We start from the raw sequence: 25328 nt of genomic DNA on the forward strand, positions 1-25328 counted from the left end.
CATACCCATGACTGAGACATCGTATTCTATCAGCAGCGTTGCCTCTTGTCCACACTGTTTGAGAATACTCATGGCTTCAGCATGCGTGGTTCCAAGAAGGCGAATTCCATCCACACTGAGCAACCTATCACCAGGCTTGATGGTGCCCTCTCTGAACAGAGAAGAAAGAAGCAATCTTATTAACTTAGCATCATGGGGCTCAGCATTAATAGTCACTTAGCCAAAGTGGCTTTTTCACACACATTCTACCATCCATCCCATTTGCACTCCCTTTCTAGCATTGAGTGTTCCCTTAAAAGAGTAGAAAGGTGACCTTGAACAGAAAATTGCTAAAATATGAAAATCAGTAATAAGACAATAACTGCATATTAGCAACTAACCACATCTCTCACATTTAACTTTTGGGGTACAAAAAATAAAAAAGGCACATTTTCTCTTTTCTAGATTTTAGCCAACATGTCTAAAATTGATTTATTAGAGCCCAGGAAATAGCACTCACCTATTTCCCCAAAGTCAGGTGAGCAGAAAAGCCTGCTGATTCTATTCAGTTTATTACCTATGAACCCAGGCAGGACAGGGAATGCTGGTGAAAAATTTTCCCTAGTCTGTAAATCTCCCTGTTGATTTATAAGGCCATTTGGTGATCATTAAATTGATTCAGTCTTATGTTCACTGGGGAAGGCAGGAAAATATTATTCTCCCTTTTGTGACCACTGACACTCCAGGCATTGGGAGAAGACGACACACGAATGTGTAGCCAGAAAGGTCTTCCAGATTATAACCTTCCTGCCTCAAGGAGGGTCATGAATATGAGAAGATCAAATGTGGGAATTACAAGTTTAGGATTTGGAAAGAATAAAATGACGTCTTAAATATCTTTCACATAGAAAACTCACCGTGGTTGCTTTTGACTTGATTTTTAAGGCCGCACTCATGGCATATGGAGGTTCCCAGGCTAGCGGTTGAATCGGAGCTGTAGCTGCCTGTCTACACCATAGCCAGAGCAATGCAGGATCCAAGCCGCCTCTGTGACCTACACCACAGCTCATGGCAATGGCGGATCCTTAACTAACTGAGCAAGGCCAGGGATTGAACCCGCAACCTTATGGTTCCTAATTGCATTCATTTCTGCTGTGCCATGACAGGAACTCCGTGGCCATGTATTTTGACTCTTAATTTTTATCTTAAATTCTTCGATTTCCCTTAGTCCTGCATTAATTTAATAATATGTCACTCACAAATTTGTAGCCTGCTCCTGCCATTTGTCAACTCCAACTCTAAATGTTCATACGAAATGGAAATACTCTCATTTGCTTCAAGAAGAATAATTCTCAAGAAAAGCATGAGGAGGAACAAAAACCCAGCAAAATTGCCACAGAAATATACTTTAGCACAAGGGAGAAACTAGTGTCTTTATATTTTCTTATTTTATATTAAACATCAACTTTTTTAAAAAAGTAAGCTAACAGCATGAGCTTGGAAGGAAAATAAATCTGAATTTCTATCCTAGCTGGCAAGTCATTTAACCTTACTGGGCTTCAGTTTTGTCACCTATAAATATGGACAAAAATACCTCATTTAGTGCGTAGTTTTTAGGATAAAATAATGTCTGCCAAGTACTTAGCACCATTCCTGGTACATGGTGATCACTCAATGAGCTGTATTTATTATTATTATTATTATTTTTATTCCTATTTCTGGTGCTTAAGAAAAGAATTTTTTAAAAATCCATCCTAGGCTGAAACATAGCTCAGAGTCAGGGGTAATCAGTGCATTTTCCTTCTCTCCTTCAACAATATCTAATGGAAGGAGTTGTGTTCCCTACCATAAAGGAGCAGACTGTTGCTGTGGGAAATTAATCCAAAGATAGGCATCTCTTGAGACATCTAAGTTGTAAGTTTACTTGGGACCCCGCCCTCCCGCCAAGGTTTGTGGTAGGAAGGCTGAAGGAGTTTCTTTCAGGTATTCAAATTAGCAAGGAAGAGAATGACTGCTTCCCTTTTACTAAAAGTCACTTCTCTTCTGACACACAGCATCATCACCAAAGGGTAATCATCATTCTAAGGATGCTGACAATAGTAAGCGTCAGAATCCTACCACCTATCTTTCCAGGCTGGATTAGCAATTGAGAGGATGCACGGCAAGGGCTGGCCATAAAAGGGCCAGCTGCCTTTTATTAAGTGCCTTCGGTATGACAGGTTCCCTGTAAGGCACCATAAATTTCCAATCTTTGATGACATGAGAAACCTTGAAAGGTAGGCATCACCATCTACATTTTAGAGTGGAGGGAACTGAACTTAGCTTAGAACTGTTCAGTCACTTGCCAAAAACATAGGGTGATAAGGATTAAATCTGGAATCAAATTTTCTTTCTTCTGATTCCATAGCCTGAACCCTCTGGTTTTCATATTCCAACATATTTACTTACTTTCTTTCAGTTACTATGAAATTTCTAATTCTTCAACTTCTATGCCAACGTCCCCAGGTTTATTTAATCTATTTGGATAGTAACACAGAAAGATGAAGTTTACCTGTCAGCAGGCCCTCCAGGACGAACACACGTTATTACAACTGGACGAGATTTATTTCTATCATCGTGTGCTCCCCCTAGCAAAGAAAAAGAAGACAACTTAAAAAATGCTCTCATTGCTGCCATTAAAAAATTCACTTAGAAAATGCCAGCTGTGAAACTGAAATGCATTTTATTGCTGCATAGAGGAATACACGTAATGTTTTCCTTCTAGCATATACTAGTTTTAAAAATCTTATTCATTTTATATGGACTCTATTTTTGAAGTCAGCATTTCTCCACCTCTCAATAAATACATGGCTGTAATCAGGGGTGATTTATAAGACATTTAACAACCAGTGACAAGAGCATCAAATAATACAAAGACTAGCCCAATTAGACTAGTTACTGGTTATAAACTAAGCATAGGTGGGTATAACTAGTGTCAAGCAACCCGAGTTATAACACAGCTGAGTCTACAATCTGACATGAAGCAGAAACTAAAGAAAAAAATCCGAATATTAAAAAAAAGAAAGAAAAAATTCAAGCGGCAAAAGTGGCCTTTGTTAAAGCTGGGGTGTTCAAAATATTAATGCATTTTAAAAGCACTGCATTCTCAGTACGTCCCCTCGTTTTTATGTTTTTTGATGTCCTATTTTACATCTTTTTATTTTGTGTATCCCTTAACTAATTATTATCATTGTAGCTTCTTTTACTACTTTTGTCTTTAACTTTCACACTTTTTAAGTGGTTATTCCACTACCTTTATCCTACATTTGCTTTTATGAGTGAAATTTATGCTTTCATAAATTTTCTTATTCTGAATGTTAACCTTGCCAGGGAGGGCATTTTTGGATGCAAGGTTTTTCCTTTTAGCATCTTGAATATGTCATGTCACTCCCTTCTTGCCTGTAAATTTTCTGCTGAAAAATCAGCTTATAATCTTATGGGAGTTCCCTTGTATGTAATGAGTTATTTTTCTCTTTCTACTTTTAAGAATCTCTCTTTATCTTTTGCCATTTTAATTATAATGTGTCTTGGTCTGGGTCTCTTTGGGTTCATCTCATTTGAGATTCTCTATGCTTCTTAGACATGAATGTCTGTTTCCTTCTCCAGGTTAAAAAAGTTTTCAGCCATTATTTCTTCAAATAAGTTTTCTGCCCCTTTCTCTCTCTCTTCCATTTCCCTATAATGTGAATGTGAGTATGCTTTATGTTGTCCCATAAATCCCTTAACTTATCCTCATTAAAAAAAAAATTCTTCTCTATTTTTATTTTTTGCTATTCTGTTTGGCTGATTTCTACTACCTTGGCTTCCAGGTGACTGATCTGTTCTTCTGTTTCATCTAGTCTGCTACTGAATCCCTCTGGTTCAGTTCAGTTGTATTCATCAGCTCTGTGACTTCTGTTTGCTTCTTTCTTATGTGTTCTTTCTCTCTGTTAAAGTTCTCACTGTATTCTTCATTCTTCTGAGGTTGGTGAGCATTTTTATGACCATTACTTTGAAACCTTCATCAGGTAAATTACTTATCTCCATTTCAATAGTTTTTTTTTTCCCGCTGAAGTTTTATTTTGTTCCTTCTGTTTCCTCATTTTGCTTGATTTTCTGTGTTTGTTTCAATGTATTATGCAAAAACAGCTCTCTTTCCCAATCTTGAAGGATTGTCCCTGTCTTGATGTGGCCCTTTTATAACTGGTTGGGGAGTAGGAATTCAGCTATTTCTAGATTTCTTTTCAGAAGGAATTGTTTTATATGTAGCTGTATATTTGTTGTGTCTATAGGAGGAGGTGAGTTCTGGATCTTCCTACACTGTCATCTTGAACCATCCTTTATCTGTCTCCAGTTTCTTAAATTTTATTTGTGTGACTTGATTTCGTCATACATCCCCACCCTGGCTACCCATCTGGATGGTCTCTAGTTTGTTAGTATTTGATAAATATGAACATTAACCATCATGTATTTCTTCCTTGTTGTCTGGCAGAACAGCCTGACATTTACCAAATTTGGCACAGGAAAAGAGGTCAACTTAAAGAACATAGCCTAAGAGAAAAATTAAAAGGCATTCACTTTTCCTGATGAAAGAAAATGCTTCCTTTATGTTCATTTCTATTATAAGTGATATATTCAGTCTGGTTGATTGGTAAAAGCTCCATTTAAGTATTTTATTTCTTTCATTCAGTTTGATGGCTTGTTTTAAAACTCCTCCTTGCTTAAAATAGGAAATTCACAACTGTCTCAGGAAAAAAAATGTTTTAATGAAAATCATGACAATAAGTGACAGGAGCACATGCTTAACTATATTTATATAAATACTATTATGCAACTTCCCTTTTGCAAGGTGCTCATAAAAAGATAGGGTTACTTTCCCCTGGGGGGTACTGATTTAGAAAAGGATAGGGGCTGAAGATAGCAAGAACTATTTCCATTATTTTGATTTGGAGGTCCAAGCATAAATATATGACAGTTAATGCACGATAAAATGTGAAAGAGATAACTACATTTTTTTGATATGTAACATTTTATCATTATTTGAAACAATGAGCCAAGTTTAGTTTGTGATTCACTTAGGTTCTAGATGTTTAGAGCTGTAAAGCAAAAGAAAGACAGTGGTATTTACAATCCTGGCTGAATATTAACATCTCTGACCTGTCACGCTTTTAGAAAATATCAATGCCAGGAAATGGTACAGACCAAATCTGAATATTGTGCTCCCTATTTTAAATGAACAGGCATACCTACAATTTTATAGTTGAGAATGACTAGAGAAATTTCCTCATCCAAGGTGAAAAGCAACTTATTGGCTGAGTGGTTTTCCTATCAGCCCAAACCATATTTCTTGGCTTGGTGGCAAAGGAATTAACAGAAATTTTAACTCTCCCTGATTTAGGCTGGAATATCAGTTCTCATTTTACAGATGCAAAGTTCTATTGTTTGGGCAGTCAAGGTTTTTGAATCTGCAACATACAGCATTAGAAGTATAATTCCATTCATCAGTTAAAAGCCTGTTTTTTTTTGTTTTTTTTTATTCAAAGACCCATCCTAATTGGGTAAGAAGAAATTCTCCAGCACTAAATGAACATGCCTCATCTGGAATATCTTCCCTTCTTCCTACTTGAATGTCCTTGTATTTTCCATTGATCAAAGGCCTAGAAGAGCTATGATATATATGAAGAACAAGGGGGAGGAGGAGTTAAGCTCCAATCCCCCCTATGCCATAATGTCTTGTCTGCCGTGATAACATTTATCCACAGTACCTTTTCATTCTGCAACTCTTTTTGTGATTAACCAGTGTTTTTGTTTGTTTGTTTGTTTGTTTGTTTTTAGCCATGCCTGAGGCATGCAGAAGTTCCTGGGCCAGGGATTGAACTCACACCACAGCAGCGATCCAAGCTGCCATGGTGATAATTCCAAATCCTTAACCAGCTGCACCACAAGAGAAATCTAACGGATAGGTGGTGGCCACTGTTTGAGCAAGAAACACCCTCCAAATGGGCCTGAAACTGATTTGAAAATATAAGTTCTTTATTTGTTCTCATTAAAAATTATGCAAAATTTGACAAATTTTTATCTTCAAGCAATGTACTAAGGGAGTTATAAAGCCTACGAAAATTTGGCACTCATGAATTAAGACTGGCTAATTATTACCAAGGTTTTAAAACCAGAATACTGTAAGAAGTCTCATGTCCACACAAATCTAGGCATCATTCGTTCATTCATTTATTAAGTGCCTATGATTTACTAGTAAGAGTTTAGGCTCATATTAAAAAACTCTTACTATGCATGCATACACAAATATTTGAAATCCCTGCAAATTGTGGGAAGGACATTTTGTTAACATCATACATCAGTTGTCTTAAGGTGGCTATGGATTTTAATTGCCTATTTTCTTTTTAGCTCTTAAATGATAAATTACTGTTGGTTTAGCTCTTTCATTAGCAATTTGAGTTGTTATTGATTAACCATAGAGCAACTAGTGATGAATAGCCTCACTAGCAGTATTTTTTACCACCGCTTTTTAATAATTAGGCTTGTAGGCATGCGATTCCAGCATACTTTTTCATACTTCATATTGCAAAAACAAGTTGTGTATATTTCACCCTCCAAGCTAAAATTACTTGAATGCTGACTTTTTATTATATTCATCTAGTTTTTTATACAGAAATTTGCAAATGGTTAAGGTAAATGATCTTGGGGTCTGTTACTCCACCTAAATGGAGGACTTGGTCAGAAAAGTGTAATAGGTACTGGTCTAAACCACTCACTGAGTTCCTAGTTGCCCATCTTCTCTACATTCATTTGGGCACCTTATCGACTTATGTCTTAAATTCACTGGACTGTAATTCCCTGTAGATAGAGGTCTTGTCCCATGACTCCATTGCATGCTGCCCTATGCTGACATGTTGACATATCCTTAATGAATACTGGACAGATTGATTTGCTAAATGATTGACAGAATTGAACCTAATGCCCTAAAGCTCAGTCATCAAAGGCAAGTCTATATACATGAACACATCTTTTACTCCCTCATGCATGTATATTTATTAAGATGCTTAGTTAATTTGCATTACTGTTTTAATCATTTTGATAGAATTTTGACTCTAGTGAGGTACAATATGTATGAGGTAAAAAAAAAAATCAAGAAATGTTAAAAACTCTTGATACTTACCTAGTTCCCTGTTGACCCTCATTGTGATACTAGGAATTATGAGTTGCTAATGTATGTGTAGTCTTTCAGAAATAAAATTGCTAATAAGAAAGCTAAAATATTAAAAGTCAGAATTACAGCACAGAATTAATGCTTTTGTAGACAAGTTGGAGTCACTTGAAATGTTTATTATTAATAATACCTCAAAGTAAGATAAGTTGAACTGATGCACAGAGGTGCCCAAGGCATTAGAATATCAGCAATTCCTTTTTGGGAAGCTATGGTACCAAAATGTATTTAAACAGAGTTGCTTAATCCTCATGTATGAAAAATCAAATCAACCCATATACATCATCATTTTTGGCTCAGATAAACAGGAAGGTAAAAGACATGTGGGAAAGTGTCAAACCAGTAGGATGACTGGGAATCGACGAGGTTTGCCAACAATGGCTTTTTGCTCTCTATTAAACTGAAATAAATTAGCTAGCTCCTTTGGATTCCAGTTGGATTCTCAATTACTGCTTTCTTTCTTTCCAGAAAAAATGGGTACAGATATTACAGGGTTGCTTTCTGCACTGGAAAGATCAGTTTTTTGAGAATGATTTTCTAGTTCACTCCCAAATTGGTTCACTGACAAATTCCCCAAGAATATCTGTTGATTCTATTTTCTAATCACCACCTACCTCGTATCACGAAACCAAAGGTATTTCCTTCTTTATGTAACGTGACCTCCACTGTTCGGAAAATAACACCCGATCCTTGGACAGCTGAATGCAGGAAAGAGAGAAGGAAATATGTCTCACATCATAATAACATTTCTAAATTTTTGATAGGTATAAAACAGTACAGATCCCTGCTGCAAATAATTCTTGTTTGTGTAATAAAACAGTGAAAATCTCTTTTTAAGGAAAATATTAGAAAAAGATAAATAACAAATTTCTGCTGAATAGCACAGGGAACTATATTCAATATCTTGCAATAAACTACAATGGAGAAGAATTTGAAGAATGTATATATATACAGAAATGAATCACTTTGCTGTACTCCAGAAATGAACACAACATTGTAAATCAACTCTACTTCAATAAGAAAAAAAAAGGAAAAAAAGAAAACATTAGAAAAATAATTGGAATGGCATACAAATACCATAAAATAGCCATATGCATAAATGACATATATAGGTCCAGGTAAAATCAAAATCATAGGTACTTTCTTTCCTCCTATGTGATCAGGTTTTAGTTAGAGTACAATATTACATTGTTAAAACTCTATATAATAAGAGAGACAATCTTGATATAATAAACAGAATTGTTTTCCTTTTGTAAATGCAAAATAATATGATTTTTGTAAATTATGAAATAATGTCTTCACACTTATTTTTGCAGCTAGCATAAGAAGAAAAAGCATTATTCTCAGATTGCCATTAATAGATTAAGCTGATGTAAACTGATTTACTTTCATGATGTATAGCAATTAAACAAAGACATCCAGTCCATGATTTTCTTTTCTGTGGAAAGGTTCATTTGTGCTGTTTATTAGAATAGACTTGTGGTTGCTGGGGGAGAGGGGGAGGGAGTGGGATGGATTGGGAGCTTGGGGTTAATAGATGCAAACTATTGCTTTTGGAATGGATTAGCAATGAGATCCTGCTGTGTAGCACTGGGAACTATGTCTAGCCACTCATGATGGAGCATGATAATGTGAGAAAAAAGAATGTATACATGTATGTGTAACTGGGTCACCATGCTGTACCGTAGAAAAAAAATTGTATTGGGGAAATAACAATAAAAAAATTTAAAAAAATAAAGACATCAGCAACCCAAATAAAACTTGGAGGGCAAAAGAAATTCTAAGTATATTCCAAATATGACTACTGACTAATAAAATAAGGATCTACTTAATTTTACTTAATACCATCATGCTTAGGTTGTGTTTGCCTGGTTATTGCTCTCATTTCACAAAATGAAATTGCATTGTCAAGTTGCATTGTCAAGTTGCATATGAATGCATACATTTTATGTAGGTATAGTCACTAAACTATTCTGTAAAACTGTCTTTCCAAGAAACTCTTGAATAATTCCAGTTACATACTACACTATTGCTGGATTAAAATCCCCCAACATTTCTAAAAGCTAATATTTTATCACTATGGATATATAGATGTTTTTATTCATGGAGATGGAGTTTGTAAACTATAGAATTTGATGGTCTTAGCTCCTTGTCTTGACTTTGTACAATGATATCTATTATCTAATGCAATGTTCATGATCAATGACATATTTTTACATTTTTACTAGATCCTGAAGGACTTATTACATCAAGCTATCAACAAGAAATATACAAACAGAAATAAAAGCATCTTTGAAATGAACGTGTCTTGCCATTTTGAGAAAGAGAAAGTAACTTTAATTAAGCAGTAATTATAATTAGTTTTTAATTATCAGAAATTCTGAATCCTCAATGGAATGGATATGATTATGAAAAGTAAACAGTAAATTTACAAAACTGCACACATTTGGCTGGGACACAAAGTACAATAAGAACTTGGATCTGCTAAAAGACAACATAAACCTACAGCTGAACAAAATGTTTTGGTACACTGCTGATTTAATTAAGTGTCATATTCTTGCTATCAGGGGATTTCAATTTATCTAATCAGCTAAGAACAGTACATACAAAAAGCTGAAAGTGTTGAGGTACAGTTTTAATTAAATTTAAAAAACTGAGTTCAAAGCAAATGTTTTCTTATTTCCATGATCCAAAATGCCACTTTGAAGAAACTGGTTAAAAACAAAATCTTTTTGTTCTATTGGTAAGGGAAAAAGAGGACAAGACATGGGGAGAAATAATTAACGAGCATCAACTGTGTGCCAGGAACTCTGCAAAGCGGTTTACAAATATTATTTCATTTAATCATTAAATCAACTTTCAATTATATACAACCACATTCTAATTCTGGGCCACCTGTCCTCTTTGGCTGAATGTCTGTTCTGGGGATGCAAAGCACTGTAATTTTAATTTTGCTTGAACTAAATCTTGCTGACCACAAAATCTTATAGTCAAATCTAAAGTCAATATAAAGACTTTGGGGATTATCTACAGCTTTAGATTATCCATACTATTGCTATTTATTATTTGCAAAGATAAATGGGAACACTGACTACATTTTAATATACTTATGAAATAGATGAAGTATATTATAATGAAATAGACAATGCAGGCTATGACAGTGTAGATCTGGTGGCACAGCTCTGAGCTGCCCATAGTGAAGGCAATACAACTGCTGGACTGGACATGAAGGAACGTTCCACTGGAGATATGGCAGTGCTGGATGTAAGAGAAAGTTTCCAAGTGAAACGACAAGTTCTTTTAAGTGCAGCTGAAGCAGCAGAGGTGATTCTATGTGTGGACAACATTATCAAAGCAGCACCTTGGAAACATGTCCCTGATTACCACCCCTGCTAAGCATTATAAAATTTATATTTGCATGACTGGCTCCTGATGACTGGGTTTTCATATTCAGTACCAGACATCTTCTTTGGTCATGTGAATTTAACTCATTACTTTACACGTATGTATGTAGACACAGAGATCCAATTAAGGGACTGAACCAAGGAATCAAACTGGGCACTAAAAGGGCTAGGTAGAAACCCATTTTACAAAGCAAAATACCCCTCCTCAGTATTTTAGCAGTACTGTTGTCCCTTGTTTCTATGTGTGAATATGCGTGTACCTCTATACCATAAAGTGACACTCTCTATTGTACTCTGGTAGATTTGGTTTTCCTAAATTAGATATTTCCCTTCCTCCCCAATCCTGTATCTATATATAGAACAGGTGTTGTGCTCTTTCCTACCTCATTACATTGAGTTTGCACATCTGACTTGCTTTGGCCAATGGGCTGTTAAAAGATGTGAGCAGAGACTGAAGGTGTGCTCCTGCAGTTGGGCTTGTCCTGTTTTTCCTCTGCCTCTGCCACAGGAAGAGCGTCCCCTGGGTAGCTGATGCTCCTTCAGACTAAATTCCAGAATGAACCATGTGGAGGAGACCTAGGAGGCCCATCCCCTCCCACCACCAACACCATCATCGTTATCACCACCATCTTCATCACCACCACCATCATCACCACCATTACCACCATCACCATCACCACCACCATCATCACCACCATTACCATCATCACCACCACCATCACCATCATCATCACCACCACCACACCATCACAACCACCACCACCACCACCACCACCACCACCATCATCACCATCACAACCACCACCGTCACCATCATCACCACCACCACCATCCCCACCACCACCATCACCATCATCACCATCATCACCATCACCACCACCACCTCCACCACCATCACCACCGCCATCACCACCACCACCATCACCACCATCACCATCATCACCACCATCACTATCATCACCACCACCACCATCACCACCACCACCATCACCATCATCACCACCATCACTATCATCACCACCACCACCATCACCATCATCACCATCACCATCACCACCACCACCACCTCCACCACCATCACCACTGCCATCACCACCACCACCACCACCACCATCACCACCATCACCATCATCACCACCATCACTATCATCACCACCACCACCATCACCATCATCACCATCACCATCACCACCACCACCACCACCACCACCATCACCACCATCACCATCATCACCACCATCACTATCATCATCACCACCACCATCACCATCATCATCATTATCATCTATCATCTATCTCTCCTGGAATTAGAAATGGGAAGTAATAAGGCTGTCACAGAAACATGCTTTAATATATTTATTTGAATTAAAGGAGGATTCCTTCCAATAGAAAGCTAATTTGATTTTAGCTGATGGTTTAATAACGGTGAGGACTGCTTTTGCAATAAGATTCTGCTGCAGACATTTACCATAAAACAAATGAGGTAAATCCATAGCTTCAAGGTTTGAATGGAAATGGTGTTTAGCTATATAAAATAAATATCAAACCAAAAATTATATCCTATCTATTTAAAGCTTATCATAAAGAATCTTAGGTGTTAAAAACTGGATGAGGATCATGTAATATTTAAAATTCTTTAGGGGTTATGTGACCAAAATATTTGAAGGTACTCCTCTAGATCAGCTTTTAATACACAAATACCCAAGACGCCGTCTCATAGTATTGTCTCTAAAGATGGTCTCAAAATACCAGATAGTTTCTAAAGTCAAAAAGAAGTTTAGCATTCATGTAGAGGGACTACTTCATTTTCATTAAAAAACAAGACAAAATAAAACAAAACTGAATTTCAGAGGTAAATGGCTTGCCCAAGGTCAAAGTTCCATTTTCCTTCAGTCAGATCTCTCTGTCTCTGTATCCCTCTCTCTCTCTCTCTCTCTCTCTCTCTCTCTCTCTCTCTCTCTCTCTCTCTCACACACACACACACACACACACACACACACACACACACACACACACACACACACACACACCCCTTTCCTCCAATTCTTTCTGGACTTTGGGGTTGGCTGAGTCTCAAACTGCTGTGATCCTTGACAGAGTTACAGTCTCGGCCTTGACTGGCCTATCCTTCAGCAGACAGTTTTGTGTTCCCGGGGTCTCACTGCTGCTGCCTTGCTGCCTTGCTCCCGCTCTAGCTGTCTGAGCTCAGTGAAAGGGAGGCTTAATAATCCCTTCAACCTCCCTGAATGGAAAGATCTTATTAATTTATCTAAACATAATAGAAAGAGACAGAGATAATCCTTGGCGAAGAGACATCTTTTATCTGATTTCCACCCCCAAAATTCACACTTTCGTGTTTAAAAATATGTTTCTTCTTTTTCCATCAGCTTTATTGTGTGAGGGAGCAAAAGCTGGTATACCCAACAAATCATGATAGGTTTTAACTCCTGAATATTTCTGATACCCACCCTCTTCTCTTTAACCCTATAATGTCATATTTATCCAGATTAATACCTCTTTTGGAAAACTGTAACAGCCTGGGGGCTTAAAGCCTCTGCTCTATTCTCCATTTGATGTCTCATAATAAGTCTACTCTGATCTGATGATGCTGCTTCTTATCCTTAGAAGGTTTTAAAGGCTCCTTGCTGCTCACTGACACCACCCATGCTCCACCCATATGGTTTACCTTCATTTGGTTCCTATTTATTACCCTACTGAACTTACCCCTCTCCAAGCCCCTCCTTCCCTGTGTGCTCCAGCAACTCCAAACTGTCTGCAGTTCACCCTGTACACTGGGCTATCTTCTCATCTCCTTGCCATACCCTCTACCTGGAATGTTCATCTTCTTACTGGACCTGCATAACCTGAAAATTTACCCCCAAACTCCCAGTTCTGAATAGTCAGCAAATCAGGGCCTCACCCTGAAAGCTACACCAAGTTCCTCTTAAGAACAGGTTGTATTTTATTGATATCCATGCACCCAGTGGAATAAAAATGTTTAATCAAAGAGCATTAGCCCTAACTATTTGACTCCTTCTGACTCCTTGGCAATGGTTTTAGACAGTGATTACAAATCAAACTGACTTTTAAGTTCAAGTACTTTCAGAATAATAATAATAATAATAATAATAATAATCTCTAAGACACACTATGGCTTACTGAGTATGTGGTTATGATCTAAATGCTTTACATGATTACAGCCTTGAATTCTTACAAAAATTCTACATCCATTGTAATCATTTTACCAATGAGAAACCCATGACTCAGAGGATTTAAATAACATGCCCAAAGTCAAAAAGCTAGAAAGGAAAAAATCGACATTTAATTAGTGGCACAGTCCAAGCTCTCAGCGGTCTATGTTACTTCCTACTCTTACTGAAAATGAAAAGCATTGTAGCAAGGTTTTGAAACACAGGCTCCAGTTCCTTTTGTTATAAAACCACCATCAGATTTTTGGCGATAGATTTTATGTTAAGAATAAGAACTTGTGATTGGTATATACACTCACTGAGTGTTATCATCTGGTCCCAAATCTTAAAACACTGTCTACAGTCTCCTGACTCTTAAATTTACACTTCCAGGTCATGTCTTTCTCCCCAGCTCCAAAATGTACCGCCAGCCGGCTCATTGACATCTTCTCCTGGCATGTCAAATAGGTAACCTCAACACAGCACTTCACACAATGAAGTTCTGATCTTCCCCTCACAAAGTGGCTCTGCCCACATTCTTTCTTTTTTTTTTGTCTTTTTTTCTTTGTCTTTTTTTCTGTCTTTTTGCCTTTTTCTAGGGCCACTCCTGCAGCATATGGAGGTTCCCAGGCTAGGGGTCTAATCAGAGCTGTAGCCACTGGCCTACGCCAGAGTCACAGCAACGCAGGATCCAAGCCGCGTCTGCAACCTACACCACAGCTCATGGCAACGCAGGATCGTTAACCCACTGAGCAAGGCCAGGGATCGTACCCGCAACCTCATGGTTCCTAGTCGGATTTGTTAACCACTGTGCCATGACGGGAACTCCTCTGCCCACATTCTTATACACCCCCATTAATGGCAACACCATCCATCCAACGGCTCAGGCTCAAAACCTCTGGTGCCTCTTGACTCCTCTCTTTCTGCACAGCCCACCTTACATCCATCAGGAAATCCCATTGGCTCTGTCTTCAAAGCAGATGAGGAATATGAGTGCTTTTCACCATCTCCACCACCGTCTTTTACTGAGATCACGGCAACAGTGCCCTAACTGGTTTCCCAAGCTGCTACCCTTGCTCCTAGAGCCTATTCTCAACAAAGCAGCCAGAGGGGCCTTTGAACACATAAACCACATCATGTCAGTCTCGTGCTCCAAACCATACAATGCCCTTCTGCAGCCTTCGGAGCAAAACGTAAGGTCCCTCCAATGACCTACAAGGATACTGTGTTTTACACTGTCCTTGACTCACCTGATCACCTCCCCTACTCCCTTCACACCCACGCTGCTCCAGCCACACTGCCCTCTGGATGCTTCTAGAACAACACCTGATATAGCTCAGCCTTTTGACCTTAGTACTAGCTTTTCCTTCGTTCCGGAATTCTCTTCCCCCAGAAACGCACACTGCTACCTTCTTCACCTCCTTCCAGCGATGGAGGGAAGGAGCTCCTTCTCAATGAAGCTGTCCTAACCACTGTATTTCTTTTTTTTTGTTTTTGTTTTTGTTTTTTTTTGTCTTTTTGCTATTTATCGGGCTGCTCCTGCGGCATATGGAGGTTCCCAGGCTAGGGGTCGAATCGGAGCTGTAGCTGCCGGCCTACGTCAGAGCCACAGCAACACTGGATCCAGGCCTCGCCTGCAACCTACACCACAGCTCAGGGCAACGCTGGATCGTTAACCCACTGAGCAAGGGCAGGGACCGAACCCGCAACCTCATGGCTCCTAGTTGGATTCGTTAACCACTGCGCCACGACGGGAACTCCCTAACCACTGTATTTCAATTGCAACCTCACCCCCAGTCCAACACTTCAACCCCTCTCCTTGCTTTATTTTCTTTTCCCTGCAGAACTCATGACCCATAACAGTCATACTTCATATAGTTGACCCTTGAACAACATGGGTTTGAACTGCCTAGGTCCATGCATACGTGGACTTTTTTCAATAAATACTACAGTATTTCACTATACCTGTTGGGTAAACCTGCGGATATGGAACAACTTTGAGTTGGGAAGAACCACATATACAGAAGGCCAACTGTAAGTTACACATGGATTTTCAACTTCACCGCGGGTTGGTGCTTCTCATGCCCTTGTTGTTCGAGGGTCAACTGTTATTAACCTATGTCTTGTGGTTTTATGTTATTATCTGTCTTCCCCTGTCAGAATATAATTCCACCAATGTACCTTGCAAGGGCTAGAACATAGTCATGCTCAAGAAGTCACTGCTAAACAAATGAATTATTACTGGTTATTAATAATCAAGCTGAGTTCTTAGTACAGAAGAACAAAGAGCTGATTGGGGCCTACTAATTTGGAAAAGATATTTTAAGTCTCTATAAAATGACAACAAAAATGATAATAATGCTTATCTTAGAGTTTTGGTTGTTTTGCATATTTACTATTTGTCAAAAAATTTTATAGTGTCAGGCACTGACCTAAATGCTTTCCCAAAACTCACTTAATCCTCATAAGAAATCTATGAGTAATGTCACAGATTACTAATATCATCTCCATTTTTTGAGATGCAAACTGAAACACAAGAAGCTTAAGTTACTTTCTCAAAGGCATGTAGCTAGTAAAAATTGGGGACGGGATTTGACTGGCTATTTGACAACAAAGTTCAGCTCTGTTATGCTGATTTGCCTGGTGGTAAGGATTTAAGTGTATCCACACAAGGGGTTCTTTATAACGCTGGGCATTTAGTAAGCTCTCAGAATGTGCTGGCTGTGATAACAAAGAATTCTGTTTAAAATAAACTTAGGGGAAAGGTTGGGGGAGGAGAAATTAGGAGTTAGGGATTAACAGATACACACTACTTTATATAAAATCAACAATGACCTACTGTATAGCCCAGGGAACCCTAGTCAATATTCTAAATGGGAAAACAATCTGAAAAAAAAAAAAGGGTGTATGTATAATTGAATTGAATCACTTTGCTGTACACCTAAAACTAACACAATATTGTAAATTGACGATAATCCAATATGAAATAAAGATTATAAAAAGCAGAATCTAAGAATTCCCATTGTGGCTTAGCAGGTAAAGAATCCAACTAGCATCCCTGAGGATGAGGGTTTGATCCCTGGCCTCCATCAGTGGGTTTAAAGATCTGGCGTTGCCTCGAGCTGCAGTGTAGACTGCAGATGTGGCTCAGGTCTGGCATTGCTATGGCTGTGGCATAGGTCGCAGATGCAGCTTGGATATGGTGTTGCTGTGGTTGTGGCTGCAGAGCAGGCCAGCAGCTGTAGCTCCAATTTTGACCCCTAGCCTGGGAATTTCCATATGTCGCAGGTGTGGCCCTAAAAAACCACCACAACAAAGCAGAATCTCAATTTCCTAAGCAAGAAAAAAGAAAAAAAAAACAAAAACAAAATGAACAAAAAACCGAATGTATCCTGATTATATTTTTATGATTCAGAAATAACATAACTATACCAAGAATCAATATAAAACATGCTTTTTCTAAATCTAGTCTTTAAGTACAAAGCCTGTACAGCACTTAATGCACAGATTTTAAAAATACACTGCTTATTAAAATAGCTTGAGTACAAACCCATGCTGCTCACGGATAGCCTTAATGAAACTTGAGTCCCAGATAATTTCATTGTCATCTATGTTCTTTTACAGTCTTCCTGAGGAAGCTATAAGAATATCAATTCAAACAATTTTTTTGGCAGCATGCTTGGCACAGGGACATTGTTGGGTCAGGGATGGAAACTGTGCCACAGCTGTGACCTGAGCTGCTGCCATGACAATGCCAGATCCCTAACCCACTGTGCCACAAGGGAACGCCCCCCCAAAATTTTAAATATCATGAAACTATGCTCTGCCATTCCTATAATAAGACTGATGCAAAAAGAGAAAAAAAAGGAGAAGTGACTATTTTAGGCAAAAATACGGTGCAGCTATTCTGACTCTAGATTGTGATGACTTACAGACTGGCGGCAGCTCATACTCGACTTCCAGGACCACTCTTTCCCCGACGTTCTTCAGCAAGCTGATGATCTCGTCGTGGCGGAATTTGGCCAGGTTGATGCCATTCACGGCTTTGATATAGTCACCCACATCCAGCTGGTCACTTCTGCAAATCAGAGAACAGCACCTCAGTAGACCCCTCCTCTCCGCAGGCCGGTCTAACCATATTTCCTGCTTTGCCCTCATGGATGAGCATACAAGCCCAGGGGGACCACGCAGCAGGCGTCCCTGTCTCCGGGGAGATGGCTGGTTCCTGACAGCAGGAGTGCAGCTGAGGGGGGACGGGACCGCTTTTACTCATGCCGACTGTTCACCTCAGAGTCTTGTGCCGGATCTGCTGCTGTCTCTGATTTTTTCCCACCCCTGTACCTCTTTTATTTTAAAAAGCACCATATGACAAAATAAAGAAAAATTTTTTTGTTGCTCCGCCCATGAAGAGTTGGTGCTCTGGGGGCAGGTTATGCAGATCTTGGGCACACTGAGACTTCTCTTTGCTCTCATTCCCGCTCTTTTTTGCTGCCTGCCTTTTTGGACATTTCACCGCTTTGGACATCTTCACTGGGAGTGTGGCCAACAAGCAGGTCAGTTTATTTTGTTATTTATTGCTCACAGCAGGACTGATTAAAAAAAAAAAAAAAAGGATCGGTGAAGAAGACATGATAATGAAAGTCGTGGGTTTTGGTAACGTCCTCCTCTGTTCACCACCACGATAGAACCTTGGCCACTTTGGGGCTTTTAGTCACACTCCACTTCTACATTAAGAGCAGGCGGTGAGACTTCTGGTAGGACTTTAAAAAATCTGTCATGGATAAGGACCTTCAATAATATGTTTTCCCCAAATAAAAACACCAAGTTCATTATTTTACTTAAACCCAGCGCAATTATCCTCTTTTGCAGCTTCCATAATCCACTTTGGGAAGAAGTACATGCTCTCACTCTTACCTAAGTTTACTGACTGACACGTTCTTGGCAATTTAATTGCCTTATGCTCTGCGACATGATTCTCATATTGTTGCTTTTTACTATGATGCAATGTGATGATTGTGCCCAAACTTTTCATGTGTTTTATCGCTTATTTCCTCCAATAGAATATAAGCTCCCCGAGGACAGGGATCTTAACTTTAATTATTTTGGTTTACTACCTGTGAAATGGCAGTGGCTTAAATAATAAATATTTGGTGATTGATAATACATAATATAACTGGCACAGCACAGCTTCTAATTACAGCGTCAACACATGTGGAAAGGGCGTTCTCACCCTCTCCCCTACTCCCAATTGCACTTGCTTTGGGGGCTACATATGAAGAAGCCCTGGAGACACCGGAAGTCCCACCATCACAACTGGCCATGACTGGTGACAAATAAAGGAGGCTTTGCTGTGGAATGAAGTCTCTGAAAAACCCCAAGAAAGGCGATCACGGTGACAGTGCTGACATCAGCTTGTTTTACAAACAATACCGAAGCTCATGGAACAACTGGTTGGATAGAGCTTTTAAATTTTGCAAATGGGGCTGATCATTGAAAGCAATCAAGACTTCAGAGGACACAATAAGGTAAGAATGTTTAAACTTAATTTGGGATTATGTGGACAGGAATATTGGTGTCCCTTATTTGAGCGTCATGAACCGTACTTTGAATCAAGCTCGACCACTCCACCCTCTCTTCCCGAGGTAGACTTAGAATTTCTCCACAAAGCAAACCCACCCCTGCCCAGCACCCAGAACATTCTGCCATTAACAAAAACCAGTACAACTGCAGTTCATTAGAACGACAAAAGGAGACCTCTTTAGCTAAGCCTTCTGCCTTTTGGAAACCACCTCTTTACTGATGAAAAGAAAAGTTGAGAATATGCAGGACAAACAAAATTGTTCCCAGAAACTTGGGGTTGGGCCTTCCACACTTTCTAGGGTTGTCATGTCCCCCTGTGGCAATTTCCCCCCCATCCCATCCACAGAATATGAGTCATCTGCATTCCCCATGAGATGATCAGATGGGCTCACTCCCCACTGCAGCTGTCTGCCCCTCAGTGGCACAGAGGAGGACCAGATCCATAAAGGTTTTTTAAAAATTAAGATCTTATGAGGGCCTGGCTGTTTTTGAGATGAAAGGACAGCTCCCTGGTGACTTTGCCACAGGCCAGAAAAGCCACGCTTCTGAAATGTGCCCTGGTGCTTCTGCCCAGCAGATGGCAGCTGTCATTTATTTATTAGCGATCTTTTCACAGAGAGCTTTCACTTTTTTTTTTTGAGCTTTAATTTTTCAATTAATTACACCCTGCGTTCCTTTTTCTACTTGTTCCCCGAGATGCAATTACCTAGCAGCAATTCCTCCTTGCCGCAGATTAGATACTCTGGGTTTGCCATCCTTATCGATTCCGCCCGAGACCGTCAGCCCGAGGGTAGTGCCTTCCTTCTTCATCAGTTCAACCACGGTGGAGCCCTTGAATTCCTCTGTTAAAAGAAAGGCATTTGCTTTGTTAAATGAGAAGAGAAACCCAAGGGGTCATTTGCATGGGTGGGGAAGTGACTCTTCCCCATAAACTCTTTGCACTTTGATGGGAAAAGATCTGTGGCCTCCTTTCCATTGCAATTTGCACAGTCCCTCATAAAGATGAGCATGCAGATAAAGAGGAGGCAGATATTCCATTATAGGTTATTAAAATGAGTACCAGTGGGGCAGTTTGCTCTGGGTTCACAATAGTCTGACATGGCTTATGTACAAGGATAATATTCGTCCTTTGTTTTGTGCCATTCTGAAGTGACTTCCCCTGGTTTCTCTCCTTGCAACTCCAAAGGGAACGACTGAGTCCTAAGGGGCTAGAATGGAATTTTAAGTAATAATATAGAAACACACAGTGCAGCAGCAGACTCCAAGTTCCCCATAATTTTAGCTGAGGAAGTCAACTGACATAAGAGAAGCACTTCTTATAGGTTCAAGAAAAATATTACTAGTTCTATTTTTTTTTTGGCCACACCTGTGGCATATGGAAGTTTCCAGGCTAGGAGTCATATCAGGGCCATAGCTGCCAGCCTACACCATGGCCACAGCAACACCAGATCCCAGCCACATCTGTGACCTACACCACAGCTTGCAGCAACACTGGATCCTCAACCCACTGAGTAAGGCCAGGGATTGAACCTGCATCCTCATGGATATGAGTCTGATTCTTAATCCACTGAGCCACAGTGGGAACTCCCTCTACTGTATTCTCTACTGTTTCTTGTTTGGTTGGTTGGTTGGTTTTTGTCTTTCAGAAAACAAAGGACAATAGCTTCATGTTACAACTTCGTGTTACGTCATTTCTTACAAGCTGTGTAACAATTTGGTAAAGCAGGGTTGGTCCTCAGAATCCCCAGAAAACTGCTGTTAATTCCTCATTCTCTATTTTTGATTTTATTTATTTTTTTTTTGAGGGTCGCATTTGCAGTATATGGAAGTTCCCAGGCTAGGGGTCAAATTGGAGGTACAACTGCCAGTCTATGCCACTGTCATAGCAACGTGGAATCCAAGCTGTGTCTCTGACCTACACCACAGCCCATGGCAATGCAGGATCCCCATGGCAAGGCCAGGGATCAAAACTGCATCCTCATGGATACTAGTTGGATTCATTTATGCTGAGCCACAACAAGAACTCCCTGAAATTTTAAAATCTGACCAATTTTGTGGAGATAATATCTATGCACCAAGAGGAGACCCAAGTCTTCTGATTTTAGGCACCATAGAAAGAAAACTTTAAGAATATCCTTCTTCTTAGAAATAAATGAAAATGTGTCAATATCTATCTATCCAGAGGCTAACTATGATAAGCACTGATTTAAAATTCTCTATTCTGTTATTCCTCCCTCTGCATATGTTAGGTAACCAATGACCGAAATTGCCCACCTTGGCCAGGTCCAAAGAGCCGCTTGGATGAGTTGTCTCACAACAGGAGGCTCCGATAAGGAACATGGTGCTGCCCTGAAGACTAACCGGCAGAATTTGGGAAGGATTAATGGGAGGGGCCAATGGGGGGAGAAGCCAACCAACCTCCCAGAATCCTTTGTGCTGGAATCCATCTTGGCTGAGAGGTGCAGGCACCACCAGGAAGGACCCTGAGTCAGACCAAATAAGAGCCAAGCAAGATGATTGGCAGGAGACAACCCCAAAACTAACTCCATTCCCATAAACCCGTAGACTGCAAGCCACAAGGCAGAGCAGTTCTCTTGGGTTCCCTTACCCTGCTGCTCTCTGCCCAGATGTCCCTTCCCAGTAAAGTCTTTTGCACTGTCAATATCTGAGTCTCTTCCAACAATTCACATCCGAGTGTTAGACCAGAGCTATATCTGAGTGTTGGACTCAATTCCTATCTGTTAGACTCTGAAGCCCTGGTAGGTCTCCCCCTTCCAGGAACACATACCCTTTCCAAGTAGGGATGGGGAAACTAGAGTTTTCCAATTCCTCCTGAATCAGGTTATGAATTTCAGGGGTTCTGAACTTCTAGGATATAGGAGACACATGGTAAAATGCAAGAACAGACTTTCTTTTTCAAAGTCAAAAAAACCCAAAAAGATTATTTGCACACCTCTGCCCTTTCCTTAATTATACCTGGCAGAGTTAATTATCATATCAAAAAGTTTATGAATGCTTATCATAAAGGTTTTTAAATTGTTGCTATTGGTCTACTATCCCATTAGCCAACAAAAAAGTCAAGTCATGTTAGAGAAAGAAATAATCTCTCATCTGATCTACTGAGAACAGAGTACTTGGGGAAAGAAGGCAAGAGGGACAGGCCACTGGTTTCCTTAGTGATGTATTACTGTCAGTCCAGGCAGGACTCTCAAGATTGCCAGATCCTGTGACCTTAGCTGCCCTGCATCCTTCCTTTCTCACGGCAACTTCACGGTGCTACCGATATGAGTTGTAACTGCTTTGTAAAATAGAAGCCAAGGAGGAGTCTGAGTGTGAATGATGTCAGCTTCATTTACTCCATTGTGTATGAGAGACCAAATTATGATGCAAGTTCAAGAAGCAAATTCTTGTCCAGTCCATAAAAGCAGAGCCTGTTACATCATTTACCAGGAGCATTTGTAACAAAAGTCCAGTTAAGGGGGCATGAGTGTGCATTTTATTGCACACCCCCTTAATACGGAAAAAAAACAACCCTCTCTACATCCCAGAAAGACACACCTAGGCCCACTGAGAGTTGAAGAGGTCGTCTCAACAAACAACTCCTAGGCAGAAGGCTGGGTATAAAATTACTTTAAAAATAAGGATAAGAACTAAAGTAATGAAAATTACCTAATAGATAGTGACTATTTGCATGACACAGACATAATGCATTCAACAATTCTGACCAACAAAAGAACAGTTTGCATTTTCTAGATCTGTAGAAATTGACTGAGATATATCTCAATCTAGATATGTAGATTGAGCATGTATCTTGATTAAAGCGTTAACTTGAAGCATTGGGGAGCATAGGTTCTTAAGGGTCCATCTTACAGGTCAATCAGAAATGCACAAAGAAGCAACTATGAAATAGTAATAATAGGCAAGTGAGAGGTAAGTTTCAGTTAGTAAGAACTGCACTCCTACTCAGGTTCTCAGGAGCGAGCTTCATGAATAAGATGGGATACCAGGACCCAGATGCAGCCTTATGGGATGTGGACAATGCAGTTTTCTCCAGAAGGAACCCAGGTTCTTCCCAAGCTTCTGGATACATCCTCTAAATCTAGAAAAGCTAAATTTGATTAGTTTAATTTGATGTCTGTTTTAAAATATAAATCTATCTGGGCTACTTTTTACGTTCTTCTTCTTCTTCTTTTTTTTTTTTTTCTTTTTTGGCTGCACACATGGCATGCAGAAGTTCCTTGGCCAGAGATCAAAACCGCGTCACAGCAGTGACCCAAGCCACTGTGGTGACAACGCCAGATCCTTAACCTGGTGAGCCACAAGAGAGCTCCTGGATTGGAGTTCCCATTGTGGCTCAGTGGTTAACGAATCCGACTAGGAACCATGAGGTTGCGGGTTTGATCCCTGGCCTTGCTCAGTGGATTAAAGATCTGGCATTGCCGTGAGCTGTGGTGTAGGCTGCAGACTCGGCTCGGATCCTGAGTTGCTGTGGCTCTGGTGTAGGCTGGTGGCTACAGCTCCGATTCAACCCCTAGCCTGGGAACCTCCATATGCTGCAGGAGCGGCCCAAGAAATAGCAAAAAGACAAAAAAAAAAAAAAGAGAGAGAGAACTCCTGGACTACTTTTTAAACTGGTAATAGTTGATTACCCTCTTGTTGAAAAAGATTTCAAAAACTTCCCCAAGAGCTAGTTTTAAAAACATGAAAGAAAGAAAATATTAAGGCACCAGTTAATGAAGTAATTTGTGCAGTCATGGATTCAAGCATTTACTGAGCACTTATGATGAGCCAGACAACGAAACTCAAAGATAAAGTCAGAGATGCTTCCAGCCTAGTCACAGAGGCAAATGAGCCCCAGACCACCCTGCCACAGGGTGGGGGTGGGGGTTTGGGGGAAAGGAGGCCAGAAAAGAGACGGTGCTGATAACAATGTACAATGAATGAAGACCTGCTCTTCCAAAAGCAACATCTATTTCACAATTTTGTCTTCTGTCTAATCTGCCTGTATATATCGATCAGGATTAGTGGAGCAGAACAGACCAAAGGAGGAATCTAAATTAGGCAAAACTCGGGAGGGAAGATGGAATATTGTCGCAAGAAAATATGCTGAATCACAAGAATGTTAGCTGCCAATAATAAGTATCTCTAGTCTCTGAAGGACTAAGTCATTTATGGGCATTTCCAAAGGGAGGAGGAGGAGAGCAGCAGTTTGGAAAGGGCGGAAGGTACTTCAGGTGTTTGCTTCCTGCTACCCTGTGCTTGCTCCATGAGACTAATCCATCATTTTCTGTCTTTTTGGGTATTTAATGTTTGCATAATGACGCAATGGCTAGGAGAAATGAAGACAGATGCATTCATTTGCATGAGTTCACGTGTATACCCAGGCTTACTGAACAAAGCGCCAAGTGAAACCCTGGAGCTTGGGCAAGTCAATATATACCGACAATTTCTTTGTGATTTAAATTGCAAACACCCTCCCCAAATTAAAAGGATTCTGAGTAAAGATTGTGTTTGGTAGCCAGCAGCACAGGGAACAGATGATGGCTCAACTGGCAAGGAATGAGCAGGTTCTGGATTTGACGTTTTTCCTTAATCACCATATTTAATTATCTTGGAAAGAAAATTGCAGGTTTACATCTGTATCAGTACTCACTCAACAGAACCACTGATGGAATGGGATTTAGGGGTTTGCTGTTTTTCTTTGGTTGTGTAATTCAATCCTCTTAATTACTGAACTCCAGAGTTTTAAGACAAGTAACAATGATGACTGGTAAAAACACGAGAACTACGAAAAAATTCTTGCAAAAAATAAACTTTAGTAACATAGATGGTTAGAAAATTGATATGCAGGTAACCATAGCCTTTTATAAACAAGCAGCTAGGTAGACGTTATCATAGAAGAAAAAAAAGAAAGCATTTACGATAGCCAAAAAC

The 25328-nt window shown here is 39.7% G+C and overlaps 1 protein-coding gene across 5 annotated transcripts in view; it reads right to left on the minus strand.

The window, feature by feature from the left end:
* The window catches only part of GRIP1 (glutamate receptor interacting protein 1), a 761849-nt gene that overhangs the window by 157532 nt on the left and 578989 nt on the right, over positions 1-25328 (minus strand). For all 5 annotated transcript variants that reach the window (XM_047787148.1, XM_047787146.1, XM_047787145.1 and 2 more), the window contains exons 3-7: positions 20101-20236; positions 17747-17892; positions 7837-7920; positions 2531-2606; positions 6-151 (exon numbers count right to left, since the gene is read on the minus strand). In XM_047787148.1, the coding sequence (XP_047643104.1) occupies positions 6-151; positions 2531-2606; positions 7837-7920; positions 17747-17892; positions 20101-20236 (588 nt within the window). The remainder of the gene's footprint in view (positions 1-5; positions 152-2530; positions 2607-7836; positions 7921-17746; positions 17893-20100; positions 20237-25328) is intronic.

Source organism: Phacochoerus africanus, chromosome 7 (assembly GCF_016906955.1).
Source record: "Phacochoerus africanus isolate WHEZ1 chromosome 7, ROS_Pafr_v1, whole genome shotgun sequence".
Lineage (NCBI taxonomy): Eukaryota > Metazoa > Chordata > Mammalia > Artiodactyla > Suidae > Phacochoerus > Phacochoerus africanus.